Here is a 23,493-nt window from a genome sequence, read left to right on the forward strand (position 1 = left end):
TTTCATGTGTAAATTTGCTTTATTAGCTTTAATCACAAAGTGGAACATCTGGCTGAGCTTCATGGTCCGGGAGACGGAGCCCAGAGAGAACCCGATGGTTGTGGAAGGTCCTGGAGGTTTTGAGCACGGTCGGGTCGGTGAATGACGACTGAGACGAGGGACTCGTGCTCTGAGAGAGCAGAGTTAAAGGAGTGGTCGCTGTCGGACTCGCCTGACCCGGGTTGGTCCTGGTACATCAGGTCTGCTTCACTGGCCAGAGGGGGAAACAGATGTTCAAGACTTTTAACCTCCGAGCAGGTCACATTTAAAAATATCTACATGTGGACATGCGATCCTTTACGTTTACCATCAGCTTCTATCAATGCCTCCTTCAGACGTGTCCTACCTGAGTTCAGAGTCCAGGTAAACACTGTCATCACTGCTGGGGCGCTCTCCTCGTTCTGCTTCCCTTCCTGAGCGGCCACTCGGACTTTGCTGCCTCGCTGTGGGGATCCTCCTCTTTATCTGCGCGTTTGTCTGGCGGGTCGACGACAAACTGGGCCGCTCATCATCAGTGGAGTCTCTGAGAGAACCAGACAGAGAGCATAGACCAGTGGGTCCCACTGTGGGGCAAGCCACTCTTGGGGGACACAGAGCTGCAAGATGGAGGGGAACCTTTACCCCAGATTCTGAATCCGGGGCAGGGAAGAACATGTTTGACTGATTTAGAGGAAGCACTTCTGTGCTGAAACATCTGGATCGCTCATCTGCTCCTTCACTAAATTTAATTTGGAAAATAATGTTAAGAAGCAAATATTTGTTGATGGGCCCCGAGCACAAGTGCAAAGAATTTAAATCTTTAACATGACTCTTGACAAGGAAAGTAAGGAGAACCGGTGCCGTTCTCAGCTGCTCCAACAGCTTTGGGAAACATTTATCACTGAAAGAAGTTCAGAAACGCTGAAGAGTAACAGATCATAGCTGCGCGCTAGGTTTCTGTTAACAGCGATCAGTCTACGGGGAGGCGTGTGCAGCAGAGACTGACAAATGTAGCTAATACAAAAACCGCAATTCCTCTGATGGCCACTTGAGGCAGGCTGCAGCGGTAAGTCAGCCTGTGTGGGGGCGTGGCCTCAGCTGTCGCTGCCAGCTGTTTGTTTTTAAACAGTGACAGCAGGCATCTCCATGGAAACCGTTGTAATTCTGCCTCGTTACAGTTGTTTGGACCCTTCGTCACCCTGCGTCTCTGTGACGTCCTGTCACTGGATAACGTCAGAACTCAAATCCAGTGCCGCTTCTCTGCTTTATAAATCACTTAAAACAGAGTCAATGAGACACATGGCGACACCGCTCTGGCTCAATTTTACAGCCCTTCTCTGGCGTTCACTCACAGCTCCTCCTCGCTGTCTTCCTGGAAGGTCAGAGGTCGTACGCAGATGACACACGTGCTCCCCAAACTCTGGAAGCACGGCCGACAGTACACGCCTGCAAAGAGACGGCAGCTTGTAAAAAGAGCATTCATCCTCATTCATGACACAAACTCTGCTCATTTTAAATCGCTCACTACGAACTTATGAGGAAATGAAAGGACCAGTGAAACAGTGACCCAGGCTATCACTGGGTGCAGTCTGATATAAAGTTCTCCTGCTGGGTGGACTGATTCAGTGTCACAGATAACAGGTGTTTTTTTATTAACCAGCTCAATGTAATCCTCTCTGCAGCCTTTTAAAAGGATCTCTTGGCTCTGTGAAACCTAAACAGAAGCTAAAGAGTTAAATCTGCTACAGTTACAGTTATCTCTCACTTCAGCTGAGTCAACAACAGTGAGTGCTGCAGGACACTCCCTCAGCGTGCGCGCACACACACACACGCACGCACGCGCACGCACGCACGCACGCACGCACACGCACGCACGCACGCACGCACACACACACACACACACACACACACACACACACACACGCTCCAGTTTACGGCGTCACACTGCAGGTATTTGTCCTGGTGTGAGAAATGATTCAGTCTTTCGCTGTTTTTTGATGTAAAGCGTTACCTCACTGTTTAAAGGGAAAGACACACCTCAGAGACTAAATCACATCACATTCATCATCAGGGCTGAACATTGATGCTATGTCCAGCAAACAGACTTTTCAGGGTTGATGCAGATATCCGGCACGTGGCTCCCTGTGCTTACTTTCTGTTGCAAATGTGCAGAAAATCTGCAAAGAATCTGGACAGGAAGAGGCGCCACGTGGAGAGGTTAAAGGTCAATCCACCCAATAAAAACTAAAAACCTCAGGACGGTTTTACCAGGGAGCGCCCTCGGTGGGTTTACCTGAACAGTGCGGGGCATCACAGATGACTGCGCTCAGGTCAGGCAGGCGCAGCACCTCTCCACAGACCAGACAGCAGGCAGGTGTCGACAAGCCCAGCAGGTGAGACAGGCGACCTCCTCCAGGTAACCTGACAGTAATGCAAACAGATCGCATCCTGACCTTCTGAAGGTTCTGGTCCCTTAGTTTCAATGAATAATACCAACCCTGTTATTAATGTAACCACACACAATGTTTCAACATTAAACAGGCTGAAGTCGATCTACTCTGCTCATCCCTGTCAGACCTGTTGCATCGCATTAACCACAAGCTGTGACAGTGAAGCAGCATAAAGGATCATCACATCACGCCACGATCTAAAGACACAAAGTCAGTGACATCAGGGACTCCAGCGAACCACGGTGGGAGCCGTTATCCACACATGGAGAAAGCCTGGAACAGTCCTGGAAGCTTCCCAGGAGCGACCGGCTGACCAAAATTCATCCAGGAGGACCTGCAGGCCTCAGTTAAGGTCAGAGGTCACGATTCAACAAAATGAGAGTGAGCAAAAAATGGCCTCCGTGGGAGAGTCCAATGAAAACCACTGCAGACCGAAAAGATCGTCTCACATCTGCCAACAAACATCTGGAAGATCCCAGAAACGTCTGGGAAATATTCTGTGGACTGACGAGGCAGAAGCTGAACTTTGTGGAAGGTTTGAGTCCCGTTACGTCTGCGTCAACCTGCACGCAGAACATCAACCTGCCACCACTACAGTCGGACTCGGTGGTGTGATGGTCCGGGCTGCTCTGAGGGAACCACGAGTGAGCGAGGATGTCGGCCCATCAGGACGCAAACACAGCAGCGAGTGTCTTTCCCTTCACGAATGAAATCATCATTTGAAAAAAAAAAAAAAACTGAATCAGACTGAATTTGTGTTCAACAGTTTCTGAGGGAAATACAAATGTTTTTCACTCCTACAGCACCTAAAGCGTGCACGTGTTTGTGGGACACGACTTTAGGTCAGTCTTTGTACCGTATCAGCAGAGCATGGAGACGTCCTCCTCCTCCTCCCGGGTCGGTTGTGCTCCTGCCCACAGACCTCCTCAGGGCTCTGCGCACCCCCCTCCTCTGATCCAGGATCTGCTGGCGGAGGAACCGGATCCTCTCCTGTCGAGCGCAACGACAACAGCCCAGCTCGTCACAATCATGTCTCACTTTTCCCTCACACATCCAGAATGTCACGCTCTGTGATCAACATCCACCACAGCAGCAACACAACCTCCTGCTCTCTGTGCAAAATCAGAAACATTGGCAGAGTTTCAGCGTTTGTCACGGAGAGTTAAAACATGCCGCTCGGCGGGAGGGTGAGGGCAGGTCCGCTCTGTCAGGCGATGCAGAGATAAACGGACATGTTGCAACGACACACTGACGGCCGACAGATGAACGTGCTGCTTCTTACGCTTTGTGAGGGAACATTTCAACATAAGCAGCACAATGAAGCTGGAATCATCAGAAAATTCCACGTTAAAGAAATTAAGCTAGTTTCACACTCCAGTGACCTGCTGGTGTCCCGCTCAGATTCCCACTGAGTCCGTTTGCTTCTCCTGCAGCTCGTCGTGGGTTTGTTTTAACATGCAGTGAACCGCGGCTAACACACTGATTAAGGAAACAGCATCAGTGAGACGAACACGGAGTAACCGACTAACCATCCTTATATAAAACATCACGGGGCCGTAAATGAACCCACGCTGTCATGTTACTGAGGACTCACATCTAATCTGTCGAGGCTCCGACTCCACACTAACAGAAAAATCAACAGGCCAAACTCAGCCCAGCAGCATCCCAGCAGCTCTCCCAGTCATCTAAACGGAGCCCATGAGGCTGCGCTGGGCTCAGATTTGGCGTGACACTAAATCTGACCCGGCGTCCTCCAGCCAATCGCATCTCCGGCACGCACTCCTGGCAGTCAGAAAAGCAACCACGCCCAGAACACGCGGCTGATTATATTTCACTACAAACAGAAGAAGAGCAGGAATCCAGAAAGCAACATTGGTGTGATTTATTGCGTGAAAGTTGCATCCAGCCTGCAGAGCGAACGACACGTGCAGCAGACACACACTAACGTGCAGACAGAGGAAAAGCAAACACCAAACTGAACTCTTTGTGAAATCAGAGTTGAAAGCGGCCGACGGCAGTGGGTCATTTCCCAGAAATTTCACAACCACCACGACCAAAGCACAGAAAACAGATGTGTTAACAGACACACTAGTCGCCGTTTGCCACAGCAGTTTGTGATCAACATTAGACACACAGCCCCCGCCTCAGAGCCGTCGACCAGCCGGGCGGCACAGGATGTTCTGGTTCCTGTAACCCGAACAATCAGGGTCGCGCAGAAAGGCGTTGCCAAAATACATGAGGTTGAAGCGGCGAGCACCTCCACACCGTTAAACCTGCGCCAGCTGTCGAGCAGCGCGCCCGCCTCTAACCTTTTCAGCGTGAATGCTTCGCAGTCACGAGCAGCGCGCACGACCTCAGAGTGAGTGCAGGCTGCAGCTGGGTCATCGCCCGGATTTCTAACATGCGGTGAACGTGGATCTATTTGAATCCTGACAATAATCCTTTCCTAAACCGCAGGCTGCATTTACAAAAGATGGCACCGCCACCATGAAGCCAGCCGCTCGGTCTCATGCCCAGCGGCATGCTGGGAAATGTTTCTAACCTTCATTGTGAAAGTGTTTTGGCAAAAGTCAAACGTTGGTGTTATTTGGTGGTTGTTTATTGATTTATTGATTTCCTTTTGTGGGGAATCGTCTAAGACTGGGAAAGCTTTGGCCTTTAAACTGGAGATCGGATCTATGTGACGGAGTTGCCGGGCTGGTTTGTGGCAGCAGCGTGTTTTCCTGACTTTCGGCCTCGCCCGGGCTCGGGTCTCTGCGAGCAGTCCGGACCTGCCTCCTCCTTCCTCCTCTCACTCTTTCATTCTGCAGATTCTTCAGATGCCTCTCTGCTCCGTGACCTTTCACCCACAGCAGCAGCTGTTCTTCCTCTTCGCTCGTCTCACCAAAACAGCACACCTTCACTCGGAGAGGAGGAGTGGGCGGGGCATGCAGGTGAAATAAAAAAACCTGCCCTGGGGCACAGCTCTCCTGATCCTCGTGTTGTCAGAGGATCGGTTTACATCATCTCTGCGAGGCTGGCCGGCGTCCAAAATCCACGAAGAGAATATGAGCCCAGGTTTGAAAAAAATGCGAGCCACCCAGGAGCGGCTGCGTGCGCTGCCAGACAGCTTTGTTAGAGGGTTCAGAGCTGGTTTAAATCAGAGTTCTCCTTGTAAATCCACACCACTGCAGTGGATTTAAAACTCACACAGTGTCGACGGACGGGCAGGAGGCATGACTCAGGTGCAGACTTCCAGCTTCAGTTCAACTGGTTTAAACAAAAACGCAGCAATAACCTGCGACAAGGTTTCCACCCACCCACAAATTTTCTCCCATTTCTCCATTTCGGGGACGCCTCTCGCCCTGTGACAGCTGGAGCCCGTCCCCGCTGTCACAGGGCGAGAGGCGTCGTCCGAATCATGTGACTCTAAGTGTGTGAGTACCTGCTCTCTCTCAGGGTGGTATGAAGCACAGATGAGGCGTCTGCAGCGCTGCATGAATCCGCTGGTCAGAGACACAAGCAGAGCCAAACCCAACAGGAAGCCTGCAACACAGACCACAACCAGTAAAACCAGTAAAGTCCCTTTGTCTCAATGTGGTTAAAAAAGAAAGGTGAAAATGTGTGTGGCTGAAACACCGACCCCGTCTTCACGGTGTGACGGCAATAACACACAGATATCGGACGGACAGCTGATTTGATTATGAAAAGGTTGCAATCAGACAAACATCACATTTGTCTGCATGTAAATCTCTGATGTCAGGTGAACATATTTGTGTTGGTTTGCCTCTGCACACTGGGCTCTGTGCTGGGTGGGTGCTCTGTTAGAGGCGGCCGGGGCTCAGGCCTTTGCCATTTGTTTTTCTGGTGGGTTCTTATTAGGGCTGCCACGATTAGTCGACTATCAAAATCGTCGACGACTGATTTAATAGTCGACGCGTCGTTTGAAGCTTTGTAAGATCACAAAAGATGCAGGAATGAGTAGCAGGATTTAAGAGTGTAATAACGGACTGAAACAGAAGATGGCAGCACTGCATGTACAAGGATGCCAGCTGCCGTTAAACCCCGAAGAAGAAGAAGCAGCTGTGTCCCAGAATTCATAGCGCGGCCCAGCTTACTTTCCAACAATGGCGGCAGCTAGTTAGTTTTAATATTACTCTTATTATTCTTTCTGGGTCACAAAATAAACGTTTAACATATTTTCATGGAGAATGTAGCTGTGTAAACCTCAAATATCTGCTCAGTTTATCAGGACACCACATATTTTCAAAAGCGCTCCGACGTTTTCTGAGACGTCTGTTACCCACTAGCTCGATAGTTAGCCGGGGGCTAGGCTCACTAGAGCCGTGAGAACACCGGACTCCCGGCAAATCGTTTTCAAACCCACCGCCGTCTTTCGCTACTCAGGTTAAACATGATATATGAGTCACTTAGATAACTTAAAAATGTTATTGTTTGGCTTTTTTTAGTATTTTATTTGTTCCTGAGTAAATCGGTTTGGCTGAGATTAAAGTTATAGTTTTTACACAGCTGAATAAACGTCAAGCAGACAGCTGATCATCAGAAGTGTGAGATGCTCCAGAATTTACTCCGGTGTCCTGTTAGATTTTAGATAGCAAGGAGTTTATTAAACTTCACCGAAACAATCTGCAAATTTCATTAAAATTTAATAAACGATCATCTTGTCTTTATTTTTAGTTAGCACAGACCTGAAACACTTAAAGCTGTAAGCTAATGATAGTTATATAAGAGCAGATGCTGCTGGTGCAATAAGCTGTAGTTTTACGTCCAATGGATGATCATCTGATTAGTCGACTATCAAAATAATGGTTTGTGGCAGCCCTAGTTCTTATTGATCTCAGTATCTAATTATTTCATTGTAAGGTTTGAAGCTCATGCTGTGGTCTGAATAGTTGAGTAAGTGGAGCGTGTAAAGTGATGAAGGATGCTACGACTCCATGTTGTCACGTCATATGAGTGTTAGAAATCTGACTGTCTGCTCTTTCAGTTTTAATGAAACTCAAATATTCCAAAAGCTCTGGACGGATCAGTGACTGATGAGTCATTGCTAAGCTCAAAACAACACAACCTCTTCCTCTGCTCATCTTTGTTGTGATGTTTGCAGGTCAAAGCTGGATTAAAGCTCCTGAGCTCAGGACGTGTTTGTGTCAGAGACACTCTGTCGTCACAGCTTCTCTCAACAGTCACTCAAAACGTTGCTTCCAGTCATCTGCGTGTTCAGACAAAACAACGCAGTCGCTCTGACACTCGGATTCCACATTCCTGGGTAGTTTTTTTTTTTTTTGTTTGTTTTTTTAAATCCTCTTCCTCTGCTGCTACTGGCCCGTTTCCAGTACAGGAAGCTTCTATGAACTCAGGAATCTGGCTTTTATTTTATTACGACTTTGCTTCCAGCAACAAAATGAAACCACTGATGCCTGAGATGAATAACACCGATTATCTCGTTACAATCAGCCTCCTGGTGTGTCCTTGTGTGGGATTTTTAACACAGCAGGTGAGCAGTCAGCTGTTCGAGGTGATGCCCTGGAGGCAGGTAAAAGGCCAGTGAGTGATTAGGGCAGGGGTCACGTTGCACACAGTGATCCAAGGAAGGATGACAGGTGAAGCAGCCAGTATGCTCAGAGCCCACATAAGGGTTACTGCAGCTCAAAGGAGCCAGATCACTCCACCTCCACCTACAATGAGCACAGAGCCAGGCCAAGGTGGTGTCCCGGTCTGATGAATTACTTTTCCTTTTCCATTGTTTACCTGGAGAGGAGATGGAAGCAGGATGTACTACAGGAAGTGTGTGTGTGTGTGTCTGCGGGGAAAGTATAGGTCCTTAGATTGAGACCACATTCATCTTCCCTTCATGGCAGCGTCCTCTTTTGTTCAGGGATCATTTGGGTAGATTGTGAATCCGTTAACAGCTAAAACTAGGAAGATTATTCAAAAAGCTGCAGATGCATAAACTGGATCTTGTAATCAGTGCAGACCTATCGATCTATTAGTACAAAATCATGTTATTCATTAGATGACTGCATTAAAACTGCGTCCAAAGGCTCCACAGCACAGACACTGCAGAGGTTACAAGAGCTGAAACTGAGCAGACAGCTGGCAGCTACAGCCACCTGCGTCACTGCAGCCACGCACTGATTTATTCTAAGCTTTACGTGGTTTGTCCTCCTTTAAAGTTCAATGAGGCCAATTGTGATTCGCTTCCTGTGTGATGTCATACCGAGGATGAAACACGTGTTGTAGTTTGGTTCTGACGGCTCCAGCAGGCACTTCTTGCTGATCACGGTGATGTTTCCCCGCTGCAGGATGTTGAACGAGGCCACCACGTCTCTGTAGATGTCTGAGGCGTAACCCGACCCGTTCACCTGGACCGCCACCGTGACCGGAACTATCGGGACAGAGCGTCACGCTGGTCACCGCTCACAGTGAAAACACAGGGCTGTTTTTGGCAGGTGTGCTGGCTCACCTCTGGCCACGATGTCCTCCGTCACCTGGTGGTGCACCTGATCCAGAATCCAGAACACCAGGAAGTCCAGCGCCACCAGCAGGCTGCCTATGATCAGGTGCCTGAAGACCGAAACCAAGCCCGCCATCACCGCCCGCCGCTCTCTGTACGTCAGCTGAAATGACACTGCAGGACAGACGCGTCAGATCGCTTTGATGAACATCGCTGATCCACAAACCATGACCTCGTCCAGCACCTGCTGTGTACCTGTCACACAAGCTAACAAACAAACCCACACACACGGATGTACTCACGTGGTGTGATGTAGGTCTTGGCCTCTCTGCGCGTGATTGGAAACACAGAGGCTCCGCCTACTGAGGTCACCCTTTGGTCAAGGTCTTTAAACTGAGCAGTGATGTAGTTGTTATCAAATTTAATATTGTGGAGGTACCTGTGTCTGTACTGCACTGCCCTGCAGACACACAACCACATCAACACCCATCAGCAACAATCAGCATCGAGGTTAATGCAAAGCAACGCTCGTGGAAATAAAGTGAAGTGTAAAGAGTGAGACGAGGGGAAAAAGTCAAATAAGGAAGCTCGTGGAGTAAAAATGCCACAAAGAGCTGAACATGATAAAGTGGATCGATGAAGCAAAATACCTCAAAAAGCGAAATGAAACTGAATAAAAAAGGAAACGAGCAGAGCGATGTGAGAAGACGATGCAGAGCTGAAAAACTGCAGCGATGAGATTACAGATGAGTCTCTGCTGCACAGATGTTGCTGCGTGAGCTATGAAAGACTTCCTGAATCGTCCTCGTGTAGCTGAAGTAAACTGAAGCATGTGGTTTGCATTTGGCTAAAGTGACCTAAAGCATGCAGAGTATGTGCAGATGTCATGAACTAAAGAGCGCAAATGAACCAAACTGAATCAGGCAGCTCAAGTAAGCTGACGCCTGTGGATCAGGGAGACCGAGCGGCGCATGTGGAGCGAAAACAGAGAAATAATAAAACATTTTCCTGCTTATTTTATTTTTTGCATTTTTCACACTTGCAGATCATCAAACAGATTTTAATGTGATCAATAATGATTTGGTTTACAGGGAGGAAGCTCTCCAAACCCACCTGTGTGAAGAAGTAACTCCACCCTAAACCTAACACCTGGTTGTGCGACCATAACTGACGCTGAGCAATGAGTGCTTCACGTCGCTGTGGAGGAAGCGTGCCACGCTCTTCTTTGCAGAATTATTTGAATTCAGTCACATTAGAGGGTTTTCCAGCAGGAACAGCCTCTTCAAAGCATTTTAGGCGCCACACGATGCCGTGTTCCTGATCACCGTCCTGATGGTGGAAGGTTCTCCTTCATCCTGGTCGAGAGCAGAATCCATGGTTCCACCAGTTACAGCGACTCTGACCTCACCTGATGCGAGTGAGGCCTGCGGTTCTTTAGATGTTGTTCTGGGTTCTTCTGTGACCTCCCAGATGAGCCACTGATGCGTTCCCAAAGTAATTTTGGTCGACCAAAGTTTTACAGGCTTAGAAACGGATCTGCAACCCTCTCCAGACTGATGGATGTCAGCGACTTTGTGTCTCAGCTCTTTCTTTCAATCGAGGAATGATTTGCTGCTGTTTGGGATCTTTTGGCGTGCTTCGCTCTGTCAGACGCGCTTTGTCTAAGTCAGGGGTGTCCAACTCCAGTCTACTGTCTGCAGCTTTTAGATGCATCCCTGCTCCAACACAGCTGAATCAAATTGCTTGGATCATCTCTTCAGCACGCCATCAAGTTCAGCAAAGGCCTGATAACAAGCCATTCATTTGATTCAGGTGTGTCGAAACAAGGATGCGTCTAAACGCTGCAGGACGGTAGCTCTGAAGGACACCGCTGGTTTAGGTGATCAGCCCCGGTGTGGCCGTGAAACTGAACTCATGAGTTAAGTTTTATTGTTTTATTGTAAAATGCATCTATTTTGATTGTAAGCCCAACAAGGGACAATTGTTGAAAATTAGCAATAGCTATAAACTTGTGTATTACATCAGTTTCCTGTTTTGTACTTGGACTCAGATAAGCTGCGCTGTCCCTTTTAAATAAATAGATTCAAGGAGGGGACGAATACTTGTGGTGTGACTGAAGGATTTTAAAGTGTTGCGTTGCATCTATTAGATGAACTGAAGCATGTGCACTGTGTGGAGCAACTGAAGTGTGCAGCTGTTGTACATTAGATAGATTCAGTGAACCAAGTGTGTAGATGTGAGAAGAGTCCCGACCTGAGGAAGGAGCAGGCGAGCAGGACGAGGCCGATGTACGCCAGCGGTCCACTCAGCTTCTGAAACACTTGAAGTTCCGATGAAATCTCCGACATGATGCTCTGAGACATCTGGTGCAGAGACTGGCTGCTGTTGGCATCCAGGTCAAAGTCCAGTGAGGCGGAGATGTTGAACTCAAACTCACGCTTCATCTTCTGAAACACTGCAATGACAGCTGAAAGAGGCAGGAGTCAGCCTCTGTGCGCCCGGCAGTAAAGGCTAAACAATAAAGAGGAAATGGACTCACGAGCCGCGAGACGTTTCCTCAGGTGGTCGGCGATGTAGGAAGGGACGATGCAGAAGAACTCGCCAGCTGAAAGACCAACAGTGAGACGATTACAGAGACGTAAAGATGAACGTGAGAGCAAATACAGAGTTTGGACTCTTTGGTTTTTAAGGCCACGCTGACATTAGAATAAAATCATTGAAATAAGTGAAAAGTGTCCTGGACCGTGAACAGTAGATCTTGTCCGACACTCCTTTTCCACGTTTTATTCTTTAAGTCTCAGAGATTACAGCCTGACCTTCTGTAACTTTGATATTTGTGCCTCTGAGGGTTAACGTCCACACAAGGACCGGGATACATGGACGCACCGCGGGCCAGGTTGCAGAGCGGCAGGAAGCCGTCCACGATGTTGCACAGGAAGTTGAAGTCGCCCAGCAGCTCAGAGCAGTCGCTTCGAGCTTCCTCAAACAGTGACCGGCACTTCCTGTACGGAGTTCCCATCTTTTCGTTACAGATGTCCCCGATATCGGCCAGGAAGCGTAGGACATTCCTCAGCGCGCGAGCTGCAGGGTCAGAGGTCAGAGGTGTAAGGTGAGTATCTGCAGGCGTATGGCAAACATGGTCGGTCTGACACACACTGTCTCCTATAAGGCCTCAGCCCGCCCACAGTGCTACACACCTCAGGCCCAGCCTCCTCCCTTTACCAAACACAGAAACTCAACTTAAAATCTGATGTCAGCGACACCTGTTCTGTTCTGGGCGGGGCCTGCAGCTCTGAGAGTGTGGATCCCCAGGTATGCACATGGAAGGTGTGAAACTGCAGCCAACTGTAAATGACTGTGGGTGAAACCATCAGTCCTCTTTAACACAGGGCTGCACTTCCTGCCTTCACAGCATGGTTCGGGTCAGTTTTCCTTCATCTACACCAAATGAGAAAGTCTGAAGAGCCTATTTGAGATAAATACATGCTTTTACAATCTTATGACCCTCTGAGGCGTCTTTGATGTTTGTTAGCTCAGTGAAAGTGTTTTCTAATTGGTTCATTTTGTTATGTCACAGGTGCAAAGCTTGCATTTATATTGCATGTACACTTCATCTGTTTCACAGTCACGGCCACTTTCGAATGACTAACTTGTCTTTGGGACAGAAAGAAACGTACAAACTGTACACAGACATGCCCCGGCTGGGATTTGAACCAGGAACCTTCTGTCTGTGAGGATATAGTGCTGACCACTGTCGCACCATGCACTGGATCTGGTGGCTGCATCTGCAGGAACTGCTGTCCCATATCAGCTGGTTAAAGAGGCTGCCTTACCAACATGGCGGATGCTGTCTGTCATAGCGTAGATGAAGTTCTGGACTCTTCCTGCGACGGCGTACGCGTTTCTGCTGATCTCCCTGATGTGGTCCAACACGGCTGCAAACCAACAAAAACACTGACGCTCACAGCTCGCCACATTCATCTGATTTGTGACTGGATCAGAAAGAATTATATGAATCCATGAAACTGGATAAAAACGGCAGCAACTGATATAAAATTCATATTTTGTTTAAAATTCTATTAAATTTCAATATGAAACACGAGTGGTAAATTTTTAGGAGCACTGGCGGCTGTAACTGCAGTGGGTGTGGGGGCGGGTCTTACAGAAGAGGGGCGTGGCTGCTTTCTGCATCAGTTCCTGCGTTTGATTGGCTGCCAGCTCAGCTCCACACAGCAGGCTGGAGGCGGCTCGCTCGGTGTTCTCCAACGTGTTGCTGAGCGGACCGGACACGAGCAGCGACACGAACATGAGGAGGAGGAAGTTCCTGCCATGACCTGAAACACAGGAAGAGAAGCGCTGTGATGGCGTGGACCTGGCGTCTAATTCAGAAGCTCTGATTGTCCACCTCTAATCGGGAATAGTGACTCTGCTGGGAACTCCATGTTTATTTGGGACCTTGGGATTCAACCTCCACTTCAGAGCTCGTACTGCATCAGGTCCATTTGCGTTTGGGAGGAGGTCCAACTCTGTTTGAAGGTTAGGGAGCACGTAGAGTGTGTGTTGCTTCAAATCTGAGAACTCTATTTGTGCCGTTGTAGAAGTCTGCTCAGAGATTTCATACCTGGAAGCTCATAAGTGGAGAGAGTCACGTTTTTTCTGAATCAACATGGAGGCTCTAACTTGATTTATGAGTCCTAACTCATCCCTTTGAGCTATGACGTCATTTAGAAATGCTTCTCTGTTTTGGAAGCTCATCTTACTCGACCGGTAGTGTAAGCGCCACAATACCAGAAGACGGTTTACTTGACTTCATATCTAGATTTTGCACAAGAACAGCATGATGAATTTGAATTTCTTAAAGTTGTTCCCTTTAACACAGCGAGTGACGTCGTGGACAAAGATGGAGACCTGCGTGTGACGATGTCATTTTGATCATTTCAAAGCAGAAGTTCTCAAACTGAATTGTACAGGAGCTCAGAAGTGTCTTATTTAGAGCTTTAAAGGGCAATAACAGCTCGACCTCTCAGAGTTTTCACCATCTGAATATTGGCGCGCAGTCTCTGAGAGCTCTGTACGGCGTCACCTGTGGTCGTAACTTTATTCTAGAGATGGCATGATACCACTTTTTTATGTCCGATACCGATACCGATATCATAAATTTGGATATCTGCCGATACCGATATGAATCCGATATAGTGTTTTTTAATCAACAAAACTGTTTTTTAAATATCTTGCTGCATTTTGTATAAGTTCATACTCAAGTTTAAAGCAACAACTACACTAAAGCTATTCTGTTATACCTGTATGCAAAAAAAATGTTTCATAGTTCAGCAATACTGATCAATCTAATAAACTTAGACCTACACCATCCTCCCTATTCTGGTATTTTAAAGAGTACTTAGCATAAATATTAAGCAACCTAACTAATAGGGTTCCAACTCCCAGCAACAACAAAAATAAATAAATAAAAAATAGGGAACCACCCCTCACGCTCCACCTCATGATGCTTAATCGACGTAATCAACTTTAATTTGATGCAATGTGAAAAAAATGCACAGAAATCAATTATTTTTCAAGAAATATTAAATAGATTCAACATCTTTCTTCAACAAAATTGCAGACTGCACAGATGGTACCTTCCCAAAGGAAAAAGTACTATAGCTTACTAGGGTATATATATTAGACTTAATAGTCACTATATACAATAATGGACTTCTATTCATTTTGCATCAAATTAAAACTTTGGGTGTCAGATAATTATTTATTAAAAGCTCGACATTTTAAATGAGAATAAGAAAGAAAAGTATGTCTTTGTGCCCCCTTTTCCCTGTTCATGCCCTATCGGCCCCCCTGGCTAAACTTTGCTAGATCCGCCCCTGCACAGTTACCAGCGTCAGCTACGTAGAAAAAGATCCTCGAGTAGAAAGTAACATTAAATAAATTCTAACAACAGCTGATCAAGCTTAAACGTGCTTCTGTTGTTCAGCCGCTGGTTTCCTGTTTCTGGTGCAAAGTGGGCCAAAAGCAAACTAGAGACACGGACTCGCGACAGAAAAGCCGATCAGCTGATCATTAAGCAGTTTCATGATTGAAGTAGCAGCAAGAAGAGGCAGTCGCTCCATATATCGTTTGTTAAGCTTAACGCAGGAATGCTTTACAAACATTCAGAGATGGACTTACACACTTGCTTTACTTCTCTCGGGATAACTTTGTCGGAGATGAAATGCCGGGTTGCTAGCGAAGCTCCAAATGCTATCCAGACCACCGACAGGTCCCGCATGCCACAGCCGCTCTATCACGTGATGCATACTGCTCCGACGTGCTAACGTTCTGAGGTGAGTTACGGCGTGTTGCAAGTTTTGTGAGGTGCTTTCGTGATATTTAATGGATCGGATTACATTTTTTATTTTTCTCCGATATCCGATCCAGTAATTTAGGTCAGTATCGGACCGATACCGATACGTAATATCGGATCGGTCCATCTCTACTTTATTCAGGAGCTTTTTGAGAGCTCTGACTTCAGTTAGAAGCTCTGCTGTCTGTTTCAGAGCTCTGGCTGTTATCGGAAGCTCGTCCTCTGTTTGGAGACTAAAAGAAGTTGGGCTGACGGGATCACTACCATCCTCATGTCATCCAAGAAATGTCTGTTTTTAAATTATTTTTATTCTTAATTTACAGAGTTTATAAGTTTCTTTAGTAGTAGTAGCACTAACGATGAGGACTTATTACAACACACAATATTGTCATTTTTGGGATGTTTTTCTCTTCTACAGCATGTCAGATTTATATCGATGAACAAAGAGAGGATCGGTATAAAACCTTGAAGGCGCGTCGCTGACAAACCTGAGCACATGGAGGGCAGCATGACCATGATGCTGGCCCTGACGCTGACCGACAGCCCCATACCGAACGCTGCCAGACCAGCCAAGCACAACGTGGTGTGGGCGCAGAACCACAGCGGCTGTTTCTGCAGGAAGAGAGTCATGAGTCCGTACAGAGACGCGATCAGCAGCCCGGATACAAACGCCACCATCCTCTGCCCCACCTCCACCAGGTGAGCTCTGAGCTTCCTCCTGCCGCTGAGTCGAGAGCGTCCCGCCGGTCTGTGGAAGCAAAAACAGTGAACGACATGTTCACTAACCTGCAGCACCACATAGACATGAAGCTACAGTGCTGCCACCTGCAGGCCGTGACGTACAGGTGGATTCACAGTGGCTGGGATATTTATCAAAGATCCGTCTTTGTAGGACAAATTAAATAAAAAACTAATAAAAGTTTAAAACATCAGCCCTGTCTTATTGTATTTAACAAACATGTCTCAGGACTACCTCACCTTCTACCTGCCTTTTCCCCGAGACTCGTCATTTCAAACACAAAAGGCTGAAAAGCCTGATTGTTGTTCCTGTTTGCATCGCGCTGGTGGACAAACAGAGACGACTACAACGGAGTAACAGACTTTAAAACTATCTGTGAGTTCTGAGTAAGAATAAACAGCTACGTGTCTCTGTTACACCGTTTTAATGTTGGATTAATGGAATAGAAACGATGAGTTTCAATGTCAGCTGTGAGTGTGCGCTGTGCAGTAAAGGTCTGCACAGACACGGTGACGTCGGCGAGGTCTGATGCTGGGTGTGAAACCAGAGATGATAAGCCCGTGTGCTGCCCCGAAGCACACGTCTGTTTGTCCTCGCCTTTCACCCTGATGCAGGTCGTAACTTACAAAATACCATCCTGTTGTGTAAACTCATCAGAGTCCACTGACGTCAAGCCAAGTGAGAACTCTGGGGTTGTTTCCCCAAATAAAGCCGGAGGAGCCCCGCCCCCACGGATGAATGTTGGGTTCACTTTCAGATGCTTCCATCCTTTATATACAGTAAAATAATTTGCAGGAAGTGAATAGGAGGGAAGTTAAAATGTTCTGTGATGAGGCTGTGGAGCAATAAATGTGAGCACAAATCATTTTTTAAAAAGGTGAAAGGTTAACATCCAGGTCACTCTAAATGAGAATGTGTTAGCTCAAAAGCTAACAGTTAGCACTCAGGTGAATCTGGTCCCTCTACCTGCTCAGAGCTCCTCGGATAGTCTCTGTGACTCCGCCCCTCTTCACCTGGACTGAGATGTCACTTTTCATCAGGAGCTGTTTCCTTTCTTCACTCCTCATCTTCATCTTTTACACCAGGGGAAACGTTTCCGCGTCACCTGGAAACCAGAGACACATCACGTGACAGGCCGAAGCTAACAGAAGCTCCAACAGTCAAACGACGATACGTTTGTAAGCGGTGTGCGCTTGAACGCAGGTTAGAGGAGCGATTTGTGGTGAATGATGACTGACACTGGGACACGTCACAGCTGTGAGTTCACCCACAACAATTCAAAACTCAGGTGGTGGAGCTGATCAGCCCTGAGGCTGCCAGCCGACGGTCAAAACCTGTTTCCAGGTGTTTGTGCTTCCTTACAGCGGCGCACAGGTGCGTTCAGACCATCCTGCCTCCAGTTGTCCATCGGTTCCTCTTCAGCCAATCAGAGGAGTTTCCGGTGGCTCGCCCGCTCTTCAGGGCGCTGTTTGGAGTAGCGACCGGCACAGGTAACACCTCCAGCGACACACCTGGGCGGTTCATCTCTGAGCTTCAATCCGCACATGTTGGAAACCAGCGCGGGCATCAGAGCGAAAAGACGCCGCAGAGCTGCGCTCATTTTGGGGCCGATCAGCTGTTCGGAGGAAACAGGAGCGCGCACAGAATCAGCCTCTCATTAAATAATTTCATTCACTGTAATATACTAGCTGATGTTATTATGACTTAGTCACATTGTTGTTGTCTTTATTTTTAATATTGTGTAATTTTATCATTTGTTACTATAAATATAACGAATGCAAAGCTCTTCTTTTACTTTCCAGCTGTTTTTATTATTATTCTGAAAGGTTGTTAGAAAAAAGCCGATGTGATGTTTGACTCCTGTTGTTGTTCGTCTCACCAACAGTCTTGTTCCTGGGCATTGCCCACAACCTCCCGCTGACCTTTGACCTGAAGGTGGCAGTAGGATGTTTGTTTGTTGGTGAGGCGAGGTCGCACACTCACATCTGTTCTTTGAAACACGTTTGAAACACGTGGAGATCTGACCGAGTGTGTGTTTCAGCTGTGTGTCTCGCAGGCGGACTCCTGTCTTCGTCCTTCAGGTGTTCGGTCCTCCTCGTGTTTCCCAGCATGCTCGGCTCCCGTGGCCGCTCCTACCTGATCCTGCTGGCCCTGTCTGTGCTGTACGCAGGTAAACAGACGCCTGTGCAGAGTGTGCACACGGCTCACAGTGTGGTCAGTGCCGTCATCTTTTTCATGGAGTCGTATCAGAAACATTCTCGTGTCCAGTGAGTCCAAAGTTTCATGAATCTGCAGGAATCGGCACATATTTGGCTTTTTAACTGAAAAAACAAAAATAATGAGCTCAGAAGGAGATGGAGGGAGGATCCACTCCTCTCGTCTGTACCTGTGAAAGCACAGATGTCCAAACTGTCTTCATTCTGCTCCCCTCGCTCGTGTGTTTGGTGAGAATCCCTGAAACCAAATCATTGATGCGTCATTTAGAAAAAAACATAAAACCCACAAATAACTTTTCTACAAGCTCCACTGTTTCATGTCAGCAAAATATTGATCAGCAGGACAGATTTAATAACACTTTATCAGCAAACATTAAACACTGTTAAAAACAAAGTGCAGCAATCAAACCAGCAGAGGTCAGTGCTGTCTGAAGTCACACAGACCTGCTCCCGTGTGACTTTGGGATAGGCTGATATACTGATCAGTGTTAAAGAGTTCAGACAACACCAACGGCAACAATCAATGTGTGCGTCGTCCCGAGGGCTCAGGCTGAGGCCGGCTGCACTTCCTTTTGGTTCATGAAGACGTTTCACTTCAGGCATCTTCAGTTTTAAAAATGTTGTTGAGAGGTGAAATGTTTCATCCTCATGAACCAAAAACCTTCATTTCGACCACTTAGGATGAATGAATACTAAATACATATGAATGAATTAACAGCTACAATGTCAAAGACTACAAAGACCTCTCATGTGATGGAGTGACATAAAAGCGAGTGTTGGAACGTGTTTAAAGCAGCGGTCCCCAACCCCCGGGCCTCGGACCGGTACCGGTCCGTGAGTCGTTTGGTACCAGGCCGCGAGAGTTGAGGCTCAGGTGTGAAATGTCTGGTTTTCAGGGTTTTTATCGGTTTTCAGCGTTATTTTGTTATCGTCTTTATCGTTAACTCTGTTTTCCTGGGTCTTTTCACGTCTGTTATGAATAAATCTTCTTTTTTTCGGTACCGGTTTTATTTTGTTGTATTTATCCGCGACACCTTAAAGGCCGGTCCGTGAAAATATCGCGGGCATAAACCGGTCCGTGGCGCAACAAAGGTTGGAGACCGCTGGTTTAAAGGACGTCACTGATCCTGTGAGCCTGCACAGTAACATTTATGAGTCTGAGTCGTCCAACATTAAAGTGCACTGAGACAGTCAGACATACTGGGTCCACAGGCCTCACTGGACCCAGTCTGTCTGTGGCTGATTAAATCTTTTACTAAATACATAATACAACATGCAGATACGATTGGTTACCTCAGCGGCTGAATGGGCCTGATTAACATGTCTTCAGGTGAGTTTTGTGTCATGTGATGCTGCGTCCCGTCTGCAGGCCCAGTTTCAAACATCCAGCGTAACGTGGAGGCCGCCACCGTGTCTGTGAGCTGCAACCTGGACCTGCAGGTCCGTCACAGCAAGCTACTGTGGAGAGAAGCCATCAAGCCATTTTTGATCATCACACAGGAGCTCATGGTGAGAGGAACATGTTTCAAAGCTCCTCTAGTTTAACATAATAATAATTATCACCCTACCTACTGCCATGAACATGAAGCTGAAGGGGCCTCAGATCTTTTGCTTCTCTTCCAGGATAATAAAGAAGGTTTTGAGTTGGAGGCTTTAAATGTCAGCAAGAAGTTTCAGGACATCAGAGACGAGATGGTCCTTCAGTACGGATACGACCGATTCGAATCTAAACAAGGCGGCGGTAACAGCACCCAGGAAGAGTTCACCGCCAAGACCCTAAAGCAGTGCGACGGTAAGTCAGAAACACCAGACGTGAAGTTCAAAGGTTTCAGGCAGGAAACACAATACAGAAGGAAACTGTTGATCATCATCCTCGTGTCACCAATACGAGAAAACAATCGCTTTAAATGTCGTCACTAATGTGATTCAAAATGATTTCACACCTGCTTCACAAACGTCATTTAAAGATGAGAACTCGCGCGTGGTTTGATCCCCAGGTGTGGTGGCTCAGGGCGTGCAGCGGTGCGTCGATTGGTTCGCCAACAGGTGGACGGCGTGTTTGGAGGCGATCCCCGTCCCCGTCATCAACTACATCCTCTGCATTTCAATGAAGTTTCACTTCCTGTGTGACATCATGAAAGGTAAAAGGTTATACGTACCACGGCGTTATGAAATATCCACATCCAGCTGACCCCGCGGTCTCTACTCTTTCCAGTCAGACATTTCTAACTCACAAACATCAGCATCAGAATACATTTAAACTGTCACCAGAAAGTCTTTGCTTTAAAAAATAAAACTGAAATTGGGCTCCGGCGCTTTGGTGTAATACCACTTTGAGCCACAAGGTGACACTGAGTTTAGCATCCAATCACAACACAGCATGACAACACTATTATTGTTAGCTCGGTGCTAGTTTGACATTTGTACAGAATTCACATTAAAGTAATATTTAGCGACTTGTTCTGGGAGCTCGGAGAGTAAAAACGAGCAGTTATATTTTTAAATAGTAAAAAAACGACTACACTAAACCTTTCTGGTAAACGCTGCCATCTTGTGGTGGAAGTTTTTATTAAATTTAGCTCAAGGTTTTGCAAAAAGCACCTTTAAATTTGAAGGTGTGCAAACATTAGCTTCAGTGTTCTGAGCGGTATATCGTACTCAAGTGTCCTCAAACGTAAACGGCAGATTATTTTTGAGTTATTATTTCAGGGTTGATAGTCTTGGTGTTTTGGTGACTCTTCTGTGGTGCTGAAAAGGCAGCTGCTGTGATCTTTAGTTCTTCTCCTCCTCCCATCAGTCATGACTCCGTGGTGCAGGGACAACATTCCCGTGGAGGGAAACTTTGGTCAACTCTTCGACCGGCTGAATGTTTCGGTTGACCTGCTGTCCAGAGAGTTCAGCGCCGAGCTCACCGTAGAGGTCAGACCTGCACCGCCGGTCCTCCAGCACCACCCACAGGACGAACCCAGAGTCGGCTGAAATGTAACCTGCGTGTCGTCTCGCAGGAGGAGGAGCAGCCGGCGCTGAGCGAAGCTCTGCTGGACCAACAGTTCACCAACGCTGTCAAAACATCCTTCCAGAAACTGACATCAACGACGGGACGGGTGCTGAACATCCTGCAGATGCTCCTCTCCTTAACCTTCATCACCTTCTTCACCCAGTAAGAGTCTCACCTTCACCTTCATCCCGTTAAGATTCACACCTTTATCTCCATCTTCTTTTCTCCTCTGCAGGGCGTTTGGGTACCTCTGGCAGTACAACAGGGACATTTGTTTCGACAACGTCTACATCACCACCTACTTCAGACAGATCGATGCCCGCAGACGGAAAGCGGTATCATTCTCATCCTCATCATCCTCACTTCAGTACAGTCCACGGTCTGACCGTCCTGTCCTCTCCTGTGCTGCGTTTAGGGGAAGCGCTGCCTGCTGCCTCTGAGGAAATCTGAGAAAAACAAGCTGATCAACCCCTGCAGTCTGAAAATTTACCCCGAAGAGGTCAAACAAGTGGTGCGTTCAAGAGCAGTAACTCTGGCAGTATTTATGTAGTGTTTCACAAAGTGCTTCACAGGAAATAATCCACTGTAATAGCAGCAGTGACGCGACTCCTCAGTTCTTTGCACTCACCTAAAAATCTGCAGATTTGTTAAAGGATCATTACCCTAAATACCATTTTTCCATCTTTTTAAGTTTAAGTTATTTTTATAAATAACGTGTTTAGACGTGGCCCAATCAGAGTGCAGCACTCTCACAAACAGGTATGCAGCAATAGCAGATTTCTGTGCCGTTATAAATTCAAGGTGCAATTTCAGGACACAGTCTGTGTTCAGCCAAATACACCCAGAAAAAGGTGTAATACACATTTTACTGTTTTTACAGCTGATGATCACAGTTTAGTTTAATAAAGATAAAAAAGTATTTGAGGTTGTGACTTTGAACCTTGTCCCCGTGCCGGGCAGGTTTTTCATTTACAGTGGGATGCAAAAGTTTGGGCGGCCTTGTTCATAGTCATTATTTTCCTGTATAAATCGTTAAATATAAGCGTCAGTTAAATGTATCATATAGGAGACACACACAGTGATGTTTGAGAAGTGAAATGAAGTTTATTGGATTTACAGAAAGTGTGCAAGAATTGTTTAAACAAAATCAGGCGGATGAATAAATTTGGGCTCCACAAAAAAAAGAGATGAAATTAATATTTAGCAGATCTGCCTTTTGCAGAAATTCCAGCCTCTAAACGCTTCCTGTAGGCTCCAATGAGAGTCTGGATTGTGGTTGAAGGTATTTTGGACTGTTCCTCTACAAAACATCTGTAGGTCATTCAGGTTTGATGACTTCCGAGCATCAACAGCGCTCTTTAACTCACACCACAGGTTTCAATAATATTCAGGTCTGGGCTGAGATGAACGTTGTATTTGTTCCTCTGCATGAATGCTTCAGTGGATTTTGAGCGTTGTCTTGTTGAAAGATCCAGCCCCGGCGCAGCTTCAGCTTTGTCTCTGATTCCTGGACATTGGTCTCCAGAATCTGCTGATACTGAGTGGAATCCATGTGTCCCTGAACTTTGACAGGATTCCCAGTCCCTGCACTGGTCACACAGCCCCACAGCGTGATGGAACCAGCACCATATTTCACTGTAGACAGCAGGTGTTGTTCTTGGACTGCTGTGTTCTGTTTCCTCCATGCATAACACCCCTTGTTATGCCCAAATAACTCAATTGTAGTTTCATCAGTCCACAGCAGCTTATTCCAGAATGAAGCTGGTTTGTCCAAATGTGCTTCAGCAAACCTCAAGCGTCTCTGTTTGTGCTGTGGGCGGAGCAAAGGCTTCCTCTGCATCACTCTCACATGCAGCATCTCCTTGTGTAAAGTGCGCCGAATGGTTGAACGATGCACAGCGACTCCATCTGCTGCAAGATGATGTTGCAGGTCTTTGGTGCTGGTCTGTGGGTCGACTCTGACTGTTCTCACCGTCGCTTCTGTCTCTCTGAGATGTTTCTTGGTCTGACACTTCCAGCCTTAACTTGAACTGAGCCTGTGGTCCATTGTCTCAATCTGTTCCTAACTGTGGAGACAGACGGCTTAACTCTCTGAGACAGCTTTCTGTGTCCTTCCCACCATGATGCTGAACAGTCTTTGTCTTCAGGTCATCTGACAGTTGTTCTGAGACCCCCGTGTTGCTACACTTCAGAGAAAATTAAAAGAGGAGGGAAACTTACAATTGACCCCCTTAAATACTGTTTCTCATTATTGGATTCATCT

General features: G+C 46.9%; 2 protein-coding genes across 9 annotated transcripts in view; one reads left to right on the top strand and one right to left on the bottom strand.

Moving 5' to 3' along the window:
* dcst2 (DC-STAMP domain containing 2) lies at positions 1-17,453 on the bottom strand. Of its 8 annotated transcripts, none has more exons than XM_026184973.1 (17): positions 17,379-17,453; positions 16,983-17,121; positions 15,766-16,025; positions 13,086-13,256; positions 12,756-12,857; positions 11,809-12,003; positions 11,462-11,527; positions 11,176-11,389; positions 9,225-9,382; positions 8,932-9,096; positions 8,686-8,853; positions 5,893-5,993; positions 3,325-3,458; positions 2,312-2,439; positions 1,371-1,464; positions 386-562; positions 1-249 (listed from the first exon to the last, which is right to left on the bottom strand). In XM_026184973.1, the coding sequence occupies exons 2-17, from the start codon at positions 17,087-17,089 to the stop codon at positions 60-62; spliced, it is 2,430 nt and encodes an 809-aa protein (XP_026040758.1). In that variant the 5' UTR covers positions 17,090-17,121; positions 17,379-17,453; the 3' UTR covers positions 1-59. The 8 variants fall into 8 exon arrangements, 7 of the variants coding, with proteins under 7 accessions (XP_026040758.1, XP_026040760.1, XP_026040759.1 ...); XM_026184975.1 differs by lacking the exon at positions 17,379-17,453 and having other exon boundaries at positions 15,766-15,889; positions 15,968-16,025; positions 16,983-17,105; XM_026184974.1 differs by lacking the exon at positions 17,379-17,453 and having other exon boundaries at positions 11,176-11,377; positions 16,983-17,105.
* The window catches only part of dcst1 (DC-STAMP domain containing 1), an 11,389-nt gene continuing 5,102 nt past the window's right edge, over positions 17,207-23,493 (top strand). The window contains exons 1-11 of the mRNA XM_026184981.1: positions 17,207-17,273; positions 17,381-17,506; positions 17,902-17,976; positions 18,058-18,186; positions 19,602-19,741; positions 19,856-20,024; positions 20,230-20,373; positions 21,030-21,151; positions 21,238-21,392; positions 21,466-21,565; positions 21,646-21,741. Coding sequence (XP_026040766.1) covers positions 17,243-17,273; positions 17,381-17,506; positions 17,902-17,976; positions 18,058-18,186; positions 19,602-19,741; positions 19,856-20,024; positions 20,230-20,373; positions 21,030-21,151; positions 21,238-21,392; positions 21,466-21,565; positions 21,646-21,741 — 1,287 coding nt within the window. The 5' untranslated portion in view covers positions 17,207-17,242. The remainder of the gene's footprint in view (positions 17,274-17,380; positions 17,507-17,901; positions 17,977-18,057; positions 18,187-19,601; positions 19,742-19,855; positions 20,025-20,229; positions 20,374-21,029; positions 21,152-21,237; positions 21,393-21,465; positions 21,566-21,645; positions 21,742-23,493) is intronic.

Source organism: Astatotilapia calliptera, chromosome 11, assembly GCF_900246225.1.
Source record: "Astatotilapia calliptera chromosome 11, fAstCal1.2, whole genome shotgun sequence".
Classification (NCBI taxonomy): Eukaryota; Metazoa; Chordata; class Actinopteri; order Cichliformes; family Cichlidae; genus Astatotilapia; species Astatotilapia calliptera.